This window comes from Rousettus aegyptiacus, unplaced genomic scaffold (assembly GCF_014176215.1).
Source record: "Rousettus aegyptiacus isolate mRouAeg1 unplaced genomic scaffold, mRouAeg1.p scaffold_m13_p_14, whole genome shotgun sequence".
Taxonomy (NCBI): domain Eukaryota; kingdom Metazoa; phylum Chordata; class Mammalia; order Chiroptera; family Pteropodidae; genus Rousettus; species Rousettus aegyptiacus.
The window spans coordinates 47,490,891-47,511,139 of record NW_023416289.1 but is presented as its reverse complement, the minus strand read 5'-3'; the positions used below and the strand labels follow the sequence as shown (position 1 = coordinate 47,511,139).

Here is a 20,249-nt window from a genome sequence, read left to right as displayed (position 1 = left end):
CGGGGCCGGGGCTGGAGACCCGACTTTGTACCGCGGAGGAGGTGAGATCCAGATTCTGCAGTTCTGTCTGCGGTGCTGTGCGGCGACCCGCCGGGCGGTTTTGATTTGCCGGTCCAGTGAGGACCGTGTAGTGCACAGTCGGGGAGCCTGTGACCGTGCGGGCGTGACCGGACGCCTCCCGGTGGTGCGTGTGTGCGCGCGCGTCGGTGTAGGATGGGGACCACGTGCGGCTTTGTGTGTGCGGGGGTACGCAGCTTCGGACTTGGGGGATGTGGCTGCGTTCGTCCCCGTAGGGGTGTGTGATCGTGTGACTGTGTGCGGCAGAGTAGAGATGGGGGCACTTGTGAGTCCTGTGTGGTTTGATCTGTGTGGTTCGTGTGATTGTGACTCTGCGACCGCTTACAGGTGTGCGGTGCCTGTGCCCGTATGAGGCCTTGGGTTTGCGGCCCTGTCGCCTCAGTTGGAGGTTCTCTCTAGCTTTATGTCCCCGTGGTGCTTGTGACTTGTGTGACTGGATAAATGTATGAAGTTTTTTTTCTTATGGATACCTCTCTGAGCAGTATACTGTAGTTTCCCCTTGTCTTAAAACTTTATGTGAACGCTGCTGTAATGGTTATTTTATTTTTATTTGTACAATTTAACTCTTTAGATTTTCTGGATTTTGTTTGTTTTGTCAGTTTTAGTATATTTTGTAAGGAATTTGTCGATTTCATCTAAGCTTTCACACTTAAGATCAAAGTTATCAGTATTTGCTTATCTTTTTAATGTCCATGGCATCTGTAATGATGTTACCCTTTTCATTCCTGATATTGTTCATTTTGGTAATGTTTCTTCTTCCTCTGAGTACTTTCAAGATTTTTTTCCTTTCTCTTTACTTTTTAACAATTCAATGTAATAATAATAATAATATTGAAAGAATGCTTTCAAGTTTTAAGGGAGAGACATGTATGGATTACTTTGGTTTTCATTTCCTGGACTGTGTATACACTTGGGGGAATGCAATGAGTGTCTAGGGGTAGAAGTAGCCATTAAATAATTGATAGCATGGTGCTGCTTCCTGAGTCGTTAGTTTTACATGAAATTATTGACAAATTGTTTAATGATCAAATAACTTTGTGCATAGAGAGGAATGCTCACTGCTGTTTATACTTTTACAATGCTCAGTTTATTATTCCTATATCTAATAATCAAAAATATTTTTTCTTAAAAATTTAAACATCACAAATTTAATTACTTTCTTTAAACAATTTTAGCTTTAAACTTCTATTGGTATTTTAGTGTAATTTATTTAGAAATATTTTAAACATCTTAAGTACATAGAACATACACGATTAAAATTATTGCTTCGCTTACAGTCAGAAGCTGTTCTAAAGCATAAGTGATGTGGGTTTAGTTTATTTCTACATTATTTGTATACTCTTAATTTCTTCCTATTGTTATGCTAATGTTAATATTTTCCTAAAGCTTCAGTAATATTACTTTGCTTTTTTTTATTTCAGTTATTTTAAGGCAGGACTCTTACGGTTAGTTTATCAATCAGTTGTTTCTTGCTCAGAACATGGGACCTGATTGTACAATCCAAGATCATTGAAAGCTGTTTCGACCAATGTATATCCAACTAGAATGATTATGATCAACTTTTAGGAAGTAATCGCTCAAAATTCACATACTGGTAAACTGATATATGTACAGAGATCTCTATTGCAACATTGTTTGTTATAGTGAAAGACTGGAAACAACCCAAATGATCATTGGCAGCAGGTTGGTTAAATAAAGCATATCCATTTAATGAAATGCAGTGTAGCTAAGATAATTATGTAACTCTAGGTACTAGTTGGGATCCGGTCCAACAACCAAGTAAAAATAACAATATATAACAATATGTATAATATGCTATGATTTGTGTAAAAAATTATATCTTTGTGTGTATGTATACATATATACAAACTATTCTCCAAGCCATATTAGGTTGTATAAATCTGTCCTGCTCTCGGCTAAACCTGAGGTTTCTGGAGTTGGGAATAACAAAACATTTGCCTGTTTTCTCTAATAACCCCTCAAGTGTTTGTGTGGATTGAACAGAGGGGAAATGAAATGATCATTTGGGGAGCTGTAAGGCAAGTAGAATCTTATGTAGCTTTTTTTTTTTTTTTTTTACCTCCCCCAGTTCTGCCTTTTTCCAAAAGAGGAGTCCAGAGGAGGACTGGTCCTTTTCTGCAAATACCAAAGCCATGGCTCAGGTGAGGTGCTGTTTTCTTTTGCTCAAATGGAGTCATTTTGCCCCTAGTACATGTAAACGTTTGCTTTCCTCATCATGAGACTTTTCATTTTTTTTTCTCTTTTTAACTTTCAGACAGTTTAGTTATAAGTAATGCCAAAGTTCTCCTACCCTTGCTCTAAAGACAAAGGTCCCCAATAGGCCAAGCCAAACATTTCTCTCTTGGTGGAGATAGTTATAGAAAAAAGAAGTGGTTAGATAATCGTTGTAGGAAAGACATGAACGTCTGGTTAAAGATCTTTACACTCTTAGAAATAACTGTTAGGACAGCTGTGTGCTTGGATAACAAATTTCCCTGAAGCAGTCTTAGATTAAAATGTATCAGGAAATTCCTCATGAATGTCATTAAGAATCCTTACTTGTTCCCACAGAGAGATTGGGAATTAAGTAATGTAAAAGTGGTCCGCTTGAGACCAGGTTAGGGAAAAAAACTTTTTACATTGGTTAACATGGTCCCCTTCAGGACCCTGACCCCTATTTCCTCCTAAACAACCCAGTGCACTCCCCAAATCCCCGTTCTTCCTTCCCCCCTTCTTCCTTTAAACAGCTTACACATTCATTTTGTAAACTCTTCAGCATCTTCCATCTCAGACTTCTGCCAGAAATATTGAGAGAAATGTGTTCCCCATTTGTTGATGACTCTAATTTGCTCGGACCGTGGTTTAATAGGATGAAAATGAGAAATTAAGGACTCTTCATGGGGGAAAGCCCTGATCACTTCCACAGACTCAGGTTTTCCAGTGAAAAAATATGTAGAATGGTGTTGTTTGGTTTCAGCCTTAATATATGGAATGACAGGATGTGTGAGCCTTTTAGGTTTTGGTCTGTGGCTGGTGGTCAGTACAGAGCTCCTACACCCCACAAGATCTTCTGTGATAAATGGCCCTCAGTGATGCAGTTGTGTGAATGTGGGTCATCCTTCATCAGTTTCCTGTAGCTCTGGAAAAAAGAGAATTTACAGTTGAACAATGGGTGGTTATCAGTAAGTTTGGGGCCATATTGGGTAGATATTTAAATATCACTTATATCTCCATGTCTTAAAGCCAAAAAGAAGTTATCATTTATATCCATATAATAGAATATTATTCATTGAAAAAATAAGCTTACAAAAAGAATTTGTTGTAACAAGGAATAACTCAATATAATAGTATGATATCAGAATGAATTACTCTTGAATTACGTACAAATTTAATTTTCTAAGATAAAATATTTTTTAAACTCATTTTACACATGTTTACAAGTGAAGTAGTACCGTTCCGGTCTTACTGCATCAGCAGTCCTACTCCAGAAAGGTGGCTGTCCTCAACTCTTGAATAGTTTGCTATCTTTTGATAAATCAATTCACTTATTATCTCATCGATTTACTGCAGAGTGAAGGCACATTGTACTCCCGTATTGCACCCTTCATTCCCTTTGGTTCTGTTATTAATCACATTGCAACTGTTGGTTAAATCAATAGTGTGTACAATATTAGGACTGCAAATATTGCTCACTGCTGAATGAGCTCAGCTTTATTCTATTACAACTTTTCATTTCTCCTGGGGTTAATTATTTTCTCCCCCCACATTGCTTAGCTGTCCATGTATTTATATCCAGAATTTCCAGAATTACTGCCACATGCCAATCAATGTTTTCTATCTGGTCAAATGCATCATTCCTTTAGACATGGAGACTTCCATCCCTGTTCCCTTTTTAGCCCTGTCCTGTCTGGTCTAGTTACTCTCTAGGCCCACTGCAGGTTTCTGAGACTGGCCTGTTTTTGTTTCCTGGGATTTTCCTTCACTGTTCTCCTTTATTAATTTACCTATTTTTTTTAATCCCACGTCTTCCTCTTGCCTGGTTTCCTTCCCCATTTTGGTGAAGGACATCATTTGGTAGTTTCCTAAGAACTTGTGCTTGTGTCATTTGATGTCTAGGAGTGTCTTTTTTCAGTTCTCACAACAGAATAATAGTTTGGTTATAGAATTTTAGGTTAGAATTTCTTTTTTCCATCAGAATATTGAAGAATTGTCCTTATGTCTTGTTTTTAGTACTGTCGTTAAGAACCTCATTGCCTCTCCGATTCTTGATGTCTTTTATACGACCTACTCTTCTGTGGATGCTTTTAATGGGTTCTCTTTATCCCTTATTCTGAAATTTTTACTTTTAGTATTTGGGAAAAGAGGAGAGAGAACAAAGCTCAAATGTATTGATGATGCATTGTATAACCAGTATTTTGCTGGGCATTTGTATCTACTATTTCTTTTCATTAGGAAACTCCTCTTAACTAGACTTTGTACCTGCCCCAAATTATTTAAATAGTGAAAGCATCCCACTATACACAGGCAATTTTGTCGGGAGGAAACGAAGACATCGGATCACAGTGATTGAGTCACGCTGACTTGTTTACGGCCCTCTGCTTGCATCTCAGCATTCAGGCCCACTCTATCTGCTTGCCTTTTTTCACTTCCTCTACCTTTATTTGTTTCTTCTCTCTCTCCTTCATAAAACGTTTCTTTGTATTAATCGAGTCATATACATGGTTGTTGTTCCAGGAGTCAGTGATGTTCAGTGATGTGTCCGTAGACTTCTCTCAGGAGGAGTGGGAATGCCTGAATGATGAGCAGAGACATTTATACAGAGATGTGATGTTGGAGAATTACAACAACCTGGTTTCAATGGGTAAGGACGTCTGTCCATGTTCATTCAGATTCTGTCCTCAGAAGGTTTCCTTCCTCCAGGGCGAAATACTCACTTGCCTTTCAAGTAACCAGTTAGAGTTCCACATCCTGTTCCCAGAGGAATGTTTTTAATATTACGGAGCGAGAAAGAAGAAGCTATGTTGAGTTGTGGGGGAAGTTTCAGATCCTCATTATGTTTCATAAATCTGCTATACCTTTCTTTGACTCTTTCTTAATGAAAGGACTGGATTTGAATTCTAGGACGTTCTCATCATAAACATGTCTCGTTACTTCTTTTGTAAGCAGGACATTCTATTTCTAAACCAGATGTGATCTCCTTCTTGGAGCAGGGGAAGGAGCCCTGGTTGGTTGACAGAGGAGTAACAGGAGGCCAGTGTCCAGGTAAGTGAGGCATAGCAGCAACGGCCTGGTTGGTCAGTGGAGACCCCTCACCTTTGAGATGCTGTCTGGGAATCTCCCCTTAAAAGCTTTGGGCCTGTCATGCAAAAGTAAGCATTTACAGCACGAGCTCTCAGATGACCTCAGCCTTTCCCCTGACTTCACACACTGTGCCTGCTTTTTTCCTCTTACACTTCTCTCCTGATTCTAAGCTGGTGCCCTCTTCCATGCTCTCTAACGATGCTTCTCTCTATCTGTATTTTGGATCTAGCTCCTTACCAGCTTCTCATCCTCTTTCGTATTAGTCATGAAAAAGCATCACTTTCTCTTGAAATAAATTATTTTCTACATTGCTGAAGACTTATTTTTTTTAGAGTTTTTTTAGATACAGTCGTTTATACACTCATGGATTCATTCATATTTTTAATGAATATTTACCGATTTTATAATGTACATGAGGTATTCTGTGAGGTGCTGCAGAGATGAATAAAGGAATAAGCAGTTACGGAATTTATGGCTTAGTAGAGGCTCTAGAACATGTCTACCTGTAACTTCTATCAAGTAGAACCACCGTAAGAGGTTACAGCAGGGAGCTTGGCAGAAAGTGAGGGCTAATGATGCAGAGGAAGAGTTGATGCACACGGAAGTCGTAGGACCCTGGAGCACACACACCCCTGACTCTAGACAGAATGTCAGAAACAAAGGGTCTGTGCCTCCATCGAGAACTTAGAGCTGGCAAAGATAGAGGGATTTGGCATGAAGGAGGGAAAACAGCACAGCGCATCATTCAGTATTTGTCAATGGAGTCCCTGTTACACACCCAGCGCTGTTCTCAACGCCGAGGGTACAGTAGTGAATAGAACATGAAGAAAATCTCTGTTCTCAGGGCTTAGCCCACAGTGCAGGAAGAGACACTCAAATAAAGGAGTGTATCAGGTAATAAGTGCTAAAAAGAAAAGCAAAGTAGAGGGGAAGGAGGGTGTGATTTTATGTGACATGTTATGAGAAACTTTATATTAAGGTGACATTTGTGCAGAGACCTGAAGTACAGCAGTAAATTGCTATATGTGGTTACTGGGAGGAAGAACGTTTCAGATTGAGGAATGCGAACATTCAAGGGCCCTGGGACACATGTGCTTTGTCTGTGTTTCAAGAGAAGCGTGGAGGCCAATGCTTCACCCATGTAGGTTGTCATGTTCAAGTATTTTCAGATTCAAGACCTCGTGTCATTTCACGTTGCATAACCTCATATGTGATTCTGAAAAATTGGGCATTTTCTCCTTTAATTAACTTTAATGCCATTATCGTTCCTAATAAATTTTACGGTGGTTTTCTTGGTACACTGGATTATTTGTATCATGATATCAAGTGAGAGTGAACACTTTCATCTTAGTGGTGCTGTTGTCTTTAACTTGTTCACTACTCTATATTTTTTATCTATTACTATTTTTTTTTCAGTCAATTTCTATGGATTTTATGAAATAAAAACATTTACCCATTTCCAGAAGGTGCTTTTACTTTTTAATTTTAATTTGGATTGGCATCTTTAATATGTATGTTTTAATGTGTTTGTAGTCAGCTCCTTTGTATTTATCATGATTTCTGATTTTATAAAATTAACGGACATCTACAAATTTCATAGATATTTTATTGTTTTTTTTAAAACATTCTGCAATTTGTTTTATAGCATTTAACTTCACTTGAAATTTTCTTTTGCAATAAGTTATCAACTGAGAGTCCAAATCAATTACTTCCCCCCACACACACCTTATTTTAGCACCATTTACTTAAAGATGCTCGTTTTGTCATTGTTTTATCTGTCCATTCAGTAATAAGTTCTCATTTATGTTAGTTTGTATTTCAGGGCCTCTTTTTCTATTTCTTTGATTCATCCATCCACTTATGCCATAAAGAGATATATGCCTAGCACACATTTAATTATTTTAATTCTTTTTGTTGCAAATTATCACAAATGCAGGAAAGTCCCAAACTGTAGGTGGACAGGCAAACAATTATGCTGTGACCTCTTATGGAATCATCACCCACATTGAGAACTACAACATTACCAGCAAAGATCTCTATTTTTTTTTTTCAGTTCTAAATGATAGCCTTGCTGAGTAAAATAAACTTGATTGTAGGTCCTTGCTTTTCATGACTTTGAATATTTTATGCCAAGCTTTCCTGGCCTTCAAAGTTTCTGTTAAATCATCTGACAGTCTTATGGGTGCTTCTTCCTAGATAACTTTTTCTCTTGCTGCTTTTAAGATTCTCTCTTCATCTTTAACCTTTGGCATTTTAATTATGATGTGTCTTAGTGTGGGCCTCTTTAGGTTCATCTTGTTTGAGATTCTCTGCGCTTTCTGGGCTTGTATGTTCATTTCCATCACCAGGTTAGGGAAGTTTTCCATTATTATTTCTTCAAATAAGTTTTTTCCATCTCTTGCTTTCTCTCTTCTTCTTGTACCCGTATGATGTAAATGTTGGTACACTTAATATTGATTCAGAGTTCCTTTAAACTATTCTTATTTTTTTATTTTTTTTATTTTTTGCTGTTCTAATTGGGTTTTCCACAACTTGTTTTTTAATGCCTATACTAGTTTATAATTCCAACAGCAGTATGTGAGAACTTCCATTCTTTCACATGCTTCCTAATGTATGGAATTCTCAAACTTTGGTTTTTACCAATTGGTGGTTGTATGATTATACTTCAATGTTGTTTTAATTTGCATTTTTTTACTGATGAGTTTGAACATATTTCATATTGTTATCAATCTATTGAAATTCTTCAGTGAATTATTTCTTGAAGATTTTTTTCCTATATTTCTGTCAGATTATTTTTCTTAATGATGTGTAAGGGTTATTTATATATTTTTCTTATGAGTGCATTGTATGTTGTAAAAATTGCAAATATCTTCTGCCTGAATTGTCTTTTAGCTGTCTTTATGATTTCATTTTGCGAATAGAAGTACTTAAAATTAGTCAAATTTATCACTTTTTTTTCTGCTTCACACTCATGGGTCTTACATAAGAAATCCTTGGCCTGTTTTTGAATCTTACATAAACAGAGTTATGCTATTTATGCATTTTGTCCTGTTTTAGAAGTCTGCTTACCATGACACCATGAAGATATTCTCCTAGATTTATGATTGTTGTTCTTTTATATTCCCTTCTAATGGGCTAAATTTTTACTGTGATGTATTTAAGTTTGGTTACCTTTATTGCTGCCATATTTTGCTGCTGTTACATTTTTCAATCTGAGGACTCACTTTTTTTTATTTTTTGTGATAGGAAGTCCTTGGCAGTCATCTCTTCAACTATTTATTACCTTGCTACCATTTCTTTCTTTCTCTTTTAAGCTTCTGTTAATCAGACATTAGAACATTTGGATCATCTCCAGTGTCTTTTACTCTTGATCTGTTTTTCCACTTATACTGCCTTTACATAGAATTCTAGGCTCGATTTGTGTTGATTCACTAATACATACTTCAGCTTTGACCTTTTAACTCTTCAACCTATTCATTGTTTGTTATTTTTAAAAAATTGTATAGTTTCATATATAGTTATATACACAATAAGATGTATATAACATAATTAACATAAAATTTTAAGATATCATATAAGTCTCTAGATTTGCATATGTGAGATATTTGCTAGGAAATACACCTAGGAATATAATTGCCAGATCTTGGCATACACATGTACTCAGCTTTACTAGGTAATCCCAAACTATTTTCCAAGTGTTTGCATTACCATCTCTTCCTGTAATTGATATTGTAAGATTTTTTCCCACTTTTAAAAATATTTTGATTGATATGTATAAAATCTTATTTTACTGTTTTAAATTAAATATTTCAGGTTACCATTAAAAATGATTTCTTTTCCATGTGTTATTTGCCATTAGTGTCTCTTCTGTATAATAACACTTAGGTCATTTTTGTATTAGGCTACTTATCTTTTTCCTAAGATTTTTAGGAACTTCTTATGTATTTTCCGGATACTAATTTTTGGTTAGGAACATGTTTTATAGACATCTTTTCCAGTCAAAGCTTCTTTATTCACTTTCTTTATATCTTTTTGATGAACAGTAATTTTCATTGTGTGGTTAAATTATATATTGAATAGTTAAATTATATATAGTTTATTCAAAAATTCTACTTTTTTCCTGTGTGCTTCACACCTTTGTGGTCTTAAGACACTTTTCCCTAGCCCTGTTTTCTACTATCTTTTGTTTGACTTTCTTTTTAAAGACCTATTAAAGTAACTTGAATGATTTTTATAAAAGTTGTAAAATAGAGATCAATTGTAATCGTTTTCCACATAGAAAACAAATTAACTTTGCCCACTAAATAAAAAGTCCATCTGTTTTCCACTGATCCACAGTGTTCTATCTGTCATATATTAAAATTCCATGTATACGTAAATCTCTCTTGTTCCATCTATCCCTGTCCTAATTACTCTTGCTTTTATAGAACAGTCTGATCTCTGTTGGGTCAGATCCTCCACCTTTCTCTTAAGAAGTGTTTGGTTATAAGATTTGTATAGACCCACAAAAGACCCAAAGTTGCTAAAGCAAATTTGAGGAAGAAAATCAGAGCTGGAGACATCAGACTTCCTGATTTCAAGCTACAGTGGACATTTGAACAATACAAGTTTGGATTGTGGACACACACAGTTCAGACCCTCGTGGTAACAAAGGAAAATTAATGAACTTGAAGGTAGAGTGAAATAAATTAGCCAATATGAAAATAATAAAAAATAAAAAACAAATATAACCTTGGGGACATGTGGGACAACAACAAAGTGTTAACATTTTTGTCATTAAAGTTCCAGGGAGAGAGGAGAAATTCAGGACTGAAAAAAATATTTGAAGAAATAGTGGCTTACCAAATTTGGTGAAAGATACAGCAGTTCAAGAAGCTCAGCCACCCCAAAAAGGATAAACCCATGGATAAACTTAAAGAAATCCATGCTGTAATCAAATTGCTGAAAATAGATGTCAAAGGATATGTTGAAAGAACCATAGGAAAATCATGCATTAGTTAGTTATAGTGAAAATAATTTTGAATAAATGGATTTCATAAATCATGTAAGCTAGAAGAAAGTGGAACAATATTGTGCTGAGAAACTTTCAACTCAGAATTCTATATCCAGCAAAAACCCTTCAGGAATGAAGGTTAAAAGAGGGAAAGCAATACTGCTAATATACGTGGCAACTGAGACACTGGCTGGAGGGTTCAAATGGGACTAAGCAGCAGTGGGACAGGGGCTAATGAGAGAGAGGCTATACCCTGTTTCAAAGGGGTAAGCATTTGTGAAGTCCAGGAGACAGCTGTCATGTGAGAATGCAGGCCCAGTAGTACCAGATAATCCAATCTTTCAAGGAAAGCCAGAATCCAGACTTCCGTATTAAATCTGATATCTCAAGTCTGGTAACTATGTAAAATTTAGAGAATTGTTGGGGCAGCACCACATACAGACATGAGTAGGATATGACCTGATTCATCTAGGCTTTTAGTTCTATGGAGTTTTCTCTTTTGCTTGGAACCTCAAATTCTACCAAGATACAGCTAGGTAAAACTCTTTCCTCATAAATTGCTCAGTACAGAAGGGAACCATTTGCTTACTACGAGATTTTTTCAGGTCTGGAAATGTTTTATTGGTTCTGCATCATTGCCATATTTTTCTAGGACTCATTTTACATTTTACTTCCTTTTCCGTGACCATTTTGCAGAGGGTGTCACTTTCTGTACTTTCTCTGAGAATTTTTTCTTCAAGAATTTTAATTTTAGTGATTGACTTTACACTGTGATATTAGAAGAGAGAGCTTACTTTACACCCTCTGTCCTCACCTTCTAAATATAATTATATCACAGATTTTGAAAATTAAGTCATTATTCAGTTCACTTAACAACTAGTTAATAGTTTTTATTGCCGAGCTGGGTAGTCATATTTTCTTCTTGTGTGACCTTTTTTTTTTTTCCCCCATGCTGTTAATCCTTGTCTTCATTGTGAGGTCCTTAGTTTTCTGTTTATCTGTCACTAATCTATCTCTTCAGACACTGAAGGTAACTGTGGTTTGGTTTTTAACTGAGACATCCCTCCTCTAACCCCCTGTTCTTTTGTCCTAGTTGAGACTGTTATATAGCTGTGATTTTAGAATTTTCCTTCATTATAATTATGTGGATTCCCTTAGTATCATCCCATTGATTCACTTTACCGCCTTTTTTCAAATTCCTTTTGACTCTTCTGTATTTGGATGCCTTAGACACCTTGTATACCTTGAATGTTGAATATCTTGGCTTCCTTTTTCTTGATTTATTCCCTCATTATTCTGAAGCACATCTTCAAAAGCAACCAAGGAAAGCATGCAAGAGAAGTAAATAGAAAATATATTTTGTGAATTCTTATATGTCTGAATATGTTTTTATTTCATTGTCAAGTTTGATTGGAGATGTAATTTTAGGTTGAAAAACTCAACTTAAAATTTTAAAGGCATTGCTCCATGGACTTCTAAAAAGAAACAGCATCTAGTGTTTTTGAGAAGTCTAAAACCCATTCAGTTTCTTACTTCTTTTTTTGTGACCTGTTTAATCACTTTGGAAGCCTTTAGAATTTATTTTTTATGATGTTCTAATAGTTCATGTTTAGGGATCATGATGTTCATTTTATTTTTTCATTTGGTTAGGCATGCACTGAGACTTTTTTTTTCCTGAAAACTAAAAACCTCTGAAATTTTCTTGATTATTTGTTCCCTATCATTTTCTCTGTTCCCTACGTTTCAAACGTTATTTACTTTTTATATCCAGTGACTGGCACCGTATCTGACACATAGCAAGGGCTCATTAAATTTTGAATGATTTAGATCTTAAATTTCTTGCCTTAGCCCCAGAACTTTTTTAAAATTTTATTTACCTCTACTTTCTGTGAGATTTAAGTTCTAATTCATGAGGGATTGTTATATGTTGTTTTCAGAATAATTCTTTTAATTAAAAAAAAATTGCTTCATGTCTTTTGAGTTCTTTTTTTCTTTATTTTAATCTCTTATGTTTAAGATTTTTCTGAAATAGCTAGTGACTCAAGGCTATCTGCACATATAAAACTGTGGCAATTAAAAAGCCAATTAGAGCTTGTTTGTGTCTAAGGATGTATAGATTTATTGGCGGTAGTCACTGTAGAGCTATCTGCCTAGAACAGTTTATTGGCTGTTGCCACCTATCAGGTCTTTTTTTTTCTTCTGGGCTAGTTTTCTCCAGAATGAAATCCTTCCCTTTCTGGGAATTAATAAAATAAGCTTGGCTTCCAGATTCAGAGAATTTTCTGGGATAACAGGCTGGGGGATCAGCCTACTTGTAAGGAGCAGGATGGAGATCCTGAGGTTTGTCTGGTAAGGATTTTCAATTAATCTTCCTATCTGCAGCCCCTCGTGCACCCTACTTTCACAGGTACCTGATGTTTACATTCCTGAAAATCCCTGGGATTCTACACAGTAGGACCAATCTGCGACTTTGGTTTCATTTTTTTATGCTTGAGATATCCTTTATTACTATTCCGTCTACTCTGTAGCTTCCAAAATTTTGTTGCTACACTTTCCTCTCCCATTCTCTTTATCATAATGGAATTTCTTCTTTCATTTAATCTTAATACTATCACTTAGTGGGACGTCATGAAGGAGTGGTAACAAATGTGTATATTCAGTGTGCCATGTTTGAAAAGAGTATGTCCTTTTTTTCTAGAACTTTTTAGACATTTTTTATTAAGATGTGTACACACTAATTGAGTCAGTCAATAAATATTTGTTGATCTTCCAACGTATACGATATACTGTGCTGAGTCGAATGCACATTGATGAAGACAATATATGTTTTTCTTGCCTTCACAGAACTTAACCTTTTGAGGGAAATGATATTAAATGAACCTAAATAAATACATAATTACAAATTGTGAAAATGTTAAGGAAGAGGAGAGAGTGCTTGAGGGATAATTACAAAGAGGGTGTAATTTGGTAATGGGATCAAGGAAGACTTCAATAAGTATGATTTTTAAATAGATATTTGGAAAATGAACAATAGTTATCAAGGACAAGAGTGAAGAAAACACCTAGACACAAAGAAAAATATGTGCAAAGGCCTCTGGGAGGACCAACGGCTGGGAGCATGTTAAGAACTGCAAAATAAGGCCAGTGTGGATAGAGCCTAGAGACCAAAAGGGTGCATAGTGTGTGATTCAGTTGAAGAGGCGGACGGGAACCAGATTGTTCACAGCTTTGGAGACCCCATTCAGGAGGTTGGCTGTTATTTTAAGAGCAATATTGTAGGAAACTAGTGAATGTCAAGCAGAGCAGTGGCAGGCAATGCCATTCTAGTGATGTGGATTCAAGATTGCAAACCTCAAGTGGGAAGACTTGGTAGAAGGCTATTCCAGTAGTCCAAGGGAGAGAGAATTCATGTTAGATAGTAAAGATAGAAGAGTTTCAAGATATATATAAGAGCAAGGTTAGGTAGTATTTGCCCCATCGTATGAAGGGAAGGAAAGGTGGTACTAGAACGATTTTCAATTCTTTGGCCTGAGGTTTTTCTCTGGGTCCATAGTGTGTTTTTTTAAGCATTTCACTTACCTCACATCCCTATGTTTGTAGAGAAATTCTTTCATAATATCTTTCAAATACTAAACTGTTATTTTGTACCAAATAATTTTCATATATTCTTAAGCTTTACACTGATCATGAAAATTAATTATCATTCCTATTGTGCAGACAGAATCGGAGGCTTGGAAAGATAAACTAATCCATCCAAGAAAAGAAAGCTTGTAATAAACTGAATCTGGGCTCAAAACTCCTAACAGATTGTTGTTTCCATGATCTTTCAGTATGTCACCTCCCATTATATACTCTTTTCTTCTCTCTGAACCTACAAATACCCTTTGTGTCAGTTGGTTGGCACCACTGTCGTGCCTGTGCATGTGTTAAGTCCTTTTCTCCTGAGGTCAGCGTCGCAGAATTCCAAAGCAAGTAGTATTTTCATCAAACCCTAAAGATATATCTAGCCACTAAAGAGCCCTACCTATATACCAGTCATGCTAAATTCATTCAGCATTTGACTTTTCTTAAGCTATTCTCCCATGTGAATTGCTGCCCTCTATTTCTTTATCATTCGTTAAAGAGACTTCCAGTTACTAAATCTAGACAGTTGCTATCGAATAGAACTTTCAACAGTGATGGAAATCTCCTGTGTTTTTCCTATGTTTCCAGTATAGTAGCCACTAGCCATATTTGGCTCTTGAACACCGGAAAAGTGGATAATGCCACCTGGATTTGAATTTTTATTTATTTTTAATTGTAAACTTCAGTAGATACATATGCTAGTGGCTGCTGTAATGGATGACACAGATCTAACCAGGGGTTGGCAAACTTTTTCTTGAAGGGTCAGATTGTAAATATTTTGGGCTTGCAGTCTGTGTGATCTCCAGTGCAACTACTTACTTCTGCCATTGCAGCTTAAAAACAGCCATAGACAATACATAAATGGATAAGGGTGGAGGTGTACCCATAAAACTTAACTTATAAAAATTGTCACAGCGCTGCAGGTCATAGTTTGCTAACCCCTTAGAATTTTCCCTTTGACATATTCACTTAATCCTGATTACTCTGTTAAGTGGATATGATCATTTCTTTTAATTTACAGTTCATGCTGTGGCATGCTCTTATACGTGATGTTCGTGTGTGCGTGTGTGTGTGTGTTTAAAATCATCCTATAACAAAGGAAGTAAGACTAAGACATCTTTATAATTAGCGAGCTCCTGTAGGTAATTCTGATCTTATTGCAATGTTTGGAAGCCATTGGCATACTTACTGCCCTCATCTTCCTGTGTGATCTCTCTTCACTCTTCTAGTGCATTTCTTAAAAACTCAGTTTAATTCTTCCATTTTAATTGAAGTTTTATTTTTCCCAAACAAGAAAAATGTGAGTGATTACTTTCATATTTTCTTTCAGTCCTGGGATCAAGATGTCAGACCAAGAAATTACTTCTGAAGAAGGAAATTTTTGAAATAGAGTCAGCCCAGTGGGAGCTAATGGGAAGACTTACAAGACATGACCTTCAGTGCTCTAGTTTCAGAGATGATTGGAAATGTAATGGCCAGTTTGAAAGACAACATGGCTCTCAGGAGGGACGACATTTTAGTCAACCAATATACACCCATGAAGGCATGCCCACTTTTAGTCAGCATCCACCCTTGACGTTACAGCAAATCATTCATAATAAAGAGAAATACTGTCCAAATAAGGAATATAGGAAAACCTTTAGACGTGACTCACAGCATACAGCACATGAGATAATTCACACCATTGAGAAACCCTATGAATGTAAGGAATGTGGAAAGGCCTTTAGACATCCCTCAAGACTCAGTCATCATCAGAAAATTCACACTGGCAAGAAACCCTTTGAATGTAAAGAATGTGGAAAAACCTTTATTTGTGGCTCAGACCTTACTCGACATCAGAGGATTCACACTGGTGAGAAACCCTATGAATGTAAGGAATGCGGGAAGGCCTTCAGTAGTGGCTCCAACTTCACTCGACATCAGAGAATTCACACTGGTGAGAAGCCCTATGAATGTAAAGAATGCGGGAAGGCCTTCAGTAGTGGCTCCAACTTCACTCAACATCAGAGAATTCACACAGGGGAGAAACCCTATGAATGTAAGGAGTGCGGTAATGCCTTTAGTCAAAGCTCACAACTTATTAAACATCAGAGAATCCATACAGGTGAGAAACCCTATGAATGTAAGGAATGTGAAAAGGCTTTTCGTTCTGGTTCAGACCTTACTCGACACCAGAGAATTCATACTGGTGAGAAGCCCTATGAATGTAAAATATGTGGGAAAGCCTATTCTCAGAGTTCACAACTTATTAGTCATCATAGAATTCATACCGCTGAGAAACCCTACGAATACAGGGAATGCGAGAAGACCTTTAATTATGGTTCACAACTTATTCAACATCAAAATTTGTACTGGTGATAAACCATAGAAATATGAAATATGTAGGAAGGCTTTTAACTACAGCTCAAAACTTTTTATCTTGATGATAATCCTTCTAAATAGAATAATGTAGAAACATCTTATTTGTTGACTACAGTTTATTTAGCCTGCAGAAATGTAGGAAAAACACATCTCATGGGTAGAATACATTTTGGAAGCCCTTTATTAATAAAATTTATATTTCTCTTGACCTAATTCAACTTAGCAAATATTAAAATGGCAACTTTTGACACCCTTCTAACTACACATCAGAGAATTCTTGCTTAAATGTAATACTGTGATTTTCATTTTTTCCCTTTGTCTATAGTAATATTTTTAATTTTTCAATCCATCCTAAATTTATAAGACTGTGAAGTTCATCTGTTTACATCATGGTTTATAAAATACTTTTATTTTTAAAATACCTTTAATAACAGAGAAGTGGCCTCTTTATTTTTGAAGATGACTTACTCTTTTTGCTCTTTAGAAAATTTAGACTTTCTTATTGTTAAAACGTTCACAAACAACTTTGCACTCAGTAAATAGAGATCCTTTCATGGCTGGCTTTATGGTGCTTCCTTGTGTTGCTGTAATATTATTTTATCAAATCCATTTTGATAAACTATAGTTTCTTCTACAGTTTGCCATTATACACAGTGCCCTGATGAATATTCTCCTTTGGCATATCTTTGTATCATATCTTTTAATTACAGAGATAATGCATGAATATAGATTTCCTTATAAAAGATTTAAACATTCCAAATAAAGCAAACATACCCTTTGACCACTATTCTTGTACCCATCTCTCTTTCCAAAGGATAGTCATCTGTTTAGTATTTACCCTTCCTGAACATTTTTCTGTTTTTATACATGTATGTCTCTGTAGAAATTATAAAATGGGGATAATTATAATACCTCATAATTTTGTGTGAGGATCAAATAAAACAGAATGTTTAGAATTGTGCCTGTCATAATAAATAATCACTGGCTGTTGGTCACTGTTAATATTCGTCATTTTTTGAAATACAATTGTTTCTGCAGACTTTACTCAACATCAGGCAAGATATACAATTGAAGAAAGACCCATTGAGAGTAATGAATTAAGAAAATTTTCTATCTCTTATTTCTTATAGAACATGAAATAATCTTGGGTGTTGGGAAAGTAATGTGTATAATGTGTGGGATGGACTTCATTCAGACTGGCATCTTTTTTTATATAATAACAAAACATTTGTAACTTATGAAGAAAAAGTATGAAAAGATAAATAGCATTAGGTTTGAAAAATGGATAAATATATATGCACATATATGTAAAGATAGCGAAACCTTATAGTTACTGATTTAAAATGCTATACTGAGTACTGTCTTTTGGTTTTGGTTTGGTTTGGTTTTTTTAAACATTTGAAAACCTAAACAATTATTTCTTAGGAAGATAAACAGTACCAGTGTTGACTCAAAATCAGAACTCTTGTAAGACTCTTACAAACAAAGGAAAAGGGAAATTTAGCATGAGATATAGTAACTATTAACTGTCAAAGCACCAAACCCAGTTTCTTTTTAGGCAAAACGTTACCTAAGGTGTTCAAGGAACTATTATTTAGAAGTAGACATGTCATAACAAACTGACGTGATCTTGTTAGAAATGCATTAGGAGGAAACAAAAACGGAAGCTGTTTTTCAGTATCATCCATGAGATGTATGAGCAAACTAAAAAAAAAAAAAAGGAAACTGTAGGTGGCAAAAGAATAATAGAAGTGAACCTGGTTGGGACAGTAGCTAGAAAGGATGCCCAGTGCATGGTTCCAGCTAACTGATGCTGTGAAGAAAGTCAGCCCCATTTGTCAGCTCTTCTGACTTGCAGAAAATCCATAAGTCTATCTTTTTTATTCAGTGATGACTCTTGATTTTTATATGGCAGCTCAGATTTAAGATAAAACATGAGTACAAAAGAAGGTATATCGAGTCTGCAAGTAGCATGTGACCCACGGATTACTTTTATTCTGGACATTAGAGCAGTGAGTGTGCAAAAGGCTTGCAGGAGGAGTTAATAGTGCAAATCCCAGGGCCTCAAAGAAATTTAAGGGGGGGGGGGGGGAGAAGTACACACAAGATAATTTACCCAGAATTTCTTAGATGTGAACAGTTTTAGATCTAAAATATTTCCAGAGATAAAGTAGCTAAACTCCAAGTATATAAAGATTTTTTTTTTTCAAAAAAGGACTTGATTCAGCCCCAATATTTTCTACATGAAATTTTTTATTTTAAGCATTATGTGAGTTAAATAGGATAGTCACCACTTAACAGCAGGAATATGTCCTGGGAAATGCGTAGTTAGACAATTTCTTTGTTGGGCAGACGTGATAAGAGTATGCTTACACAATTTGTATTGCCTACCACACATCTAGGCTATATAGTATACCACTGTTGTATGTTTAGTCTATCGATGACTGAAGCTTGCAGTGCATGACTATTGTATATATTTTATATCCCATTCATGAGCCATATACACACACAACTGAACATTTAAAAATAAATCAAACTCTCAGGAGGAAAAATAACCAGGCTATGACAATTCGGCATAGCAGCAAATGTGTCACCGGAATTACGTATTGTGTATTGTGTTCTAGACCAAGGGTCAGCAAGTTTTCCATAAATTTTCCATAAAGGGTTGGGTATACTATTTGTGGGCCATACTATTTCTGTAGCACCTGCTCAACTCTGCCATTATAGTATAGAAGCCTTATAAAAGTCCTGGATTAAGAAATCCTGAAATTTAAAAAATAAATGTCCCATAGTTTAGCTTTTTTTAGGTTTGGGCTAGTGTTTAGAGATTGACCTTTCCTGTGCCTCACTTTTCATGCTCAAGGCAGCTTTCTACCCTGGATAGATACCATTCTGTAGGAGGAAAACCTATATATCCAAAGTTACTACAGGTCTGCCCTTTAATTCCTTTTACATAGTACCATGTTAGAGGATTTGTTTTTTTTTTAACAGTGAATTTAATTTTTTACAGGCACATATCATAATTTGAGAAAAGTAGAGTAAGCAAAATATCTGCAAATGGGATGATTAGTAAAGACAGGCTATTTTGTTCTAATGTTTTGCATTTACTGTCAAAATGAGAATTTCTTATTCTTTGTTAGTATACTTTAAGTCATTAAATTCCTCATCAAAAATTACAGAGATAATGCATTTGCACCCAAACCAATGAGACAATGCCAATAAATTTTTAAAAATCACTCCCTTCCCCTCTGTACATTTCCTGAGTAATGTTTCAACCTTGTGTTCTTTGTCTTTAAACATTAACAAATAAATTATAGTATATTTTTACAAAAAAAGAATGATACTTTATACAGTTCTCTGTCATTTGCTTTTTTACATTTATCTGTACATTTTGGATTTCCCTTCAAGTCCATAAATGATGATTTAATGGTTAAAGTATATTTTACAATATGCTTGTACCTGTTCCTATTCAGCTATTCCCCAATTGTGCTATTTCAGATTAACTCTGCGATTTAAAACTAGTGCTTCAATAAACATTGTTTATTGAAACGTTTTATTTCTATATAATTATTTGCAGTGTTTTGGTTTCTTAGGTCTTGCTTATAGAGAATTTCAGAGGGCAAGAGGATAAAGGAAAAGACAGCAGTTTTTCATATATGTGGTTATGGAAGTATATATACATTCACATTTAACATTTTAATCCATCTAGAATTAATTGTATATGTATTGTATTTGGTGTGATACAGGATGTCAGCTTTTTTCCATCCAGAAATAAAGCCAATACGCCAGAACCAATTATTAAAACTATTTGTTTTTCTCTACTGAATTAAAATATTATTTATCATATATTAAATGCTTATCCTCATCTATTTCTGTGCTCTATTTTCCAGCA

The 20,249-nt window shown here is 35.5% G+C and overlaps 1 protein-coding gene across 2 annotated transcripts; it reads left to right on the top strand.

Annotated features, from left to right (window-relative positions):
* The first annotated feature begins 360 nt into the window (after window positions 1-360).
* On the top strand, window positions 361-19,906 carry LOC118600325 (zinc finger protein 566). 2 transcript variants are annotated; one of them, XM_036232628.1, is made up of 5 exons: window positions 361-1,761; window positions 2,168-2,240; window positions 4,813-4,939; window positions 5,245-5,340; window positions 15,327-19,906. In XM_036232628.1, exons 1-5 carry the CDS (start codon window positions 1,685-1,687, stop codon window positions 16,352-16,354), a joined length of 1,401 nt encoding a protein of 466 aa, XP_036088521.1. In that variant the 5' UTR covers window positions 361-1,684; the 3' UTR covers window positions 16,355-19,906. The 2 variants fall into 2 exon arrangements, with proteins under 2 accessions (XP_036088521.1, XP_036088520.1); XM_036232627.1 differs by having other exon boundaries at window positions 5,242-5,340.
* Window positions 19,907-20,249: the final 343 nt, after the last annotated feature.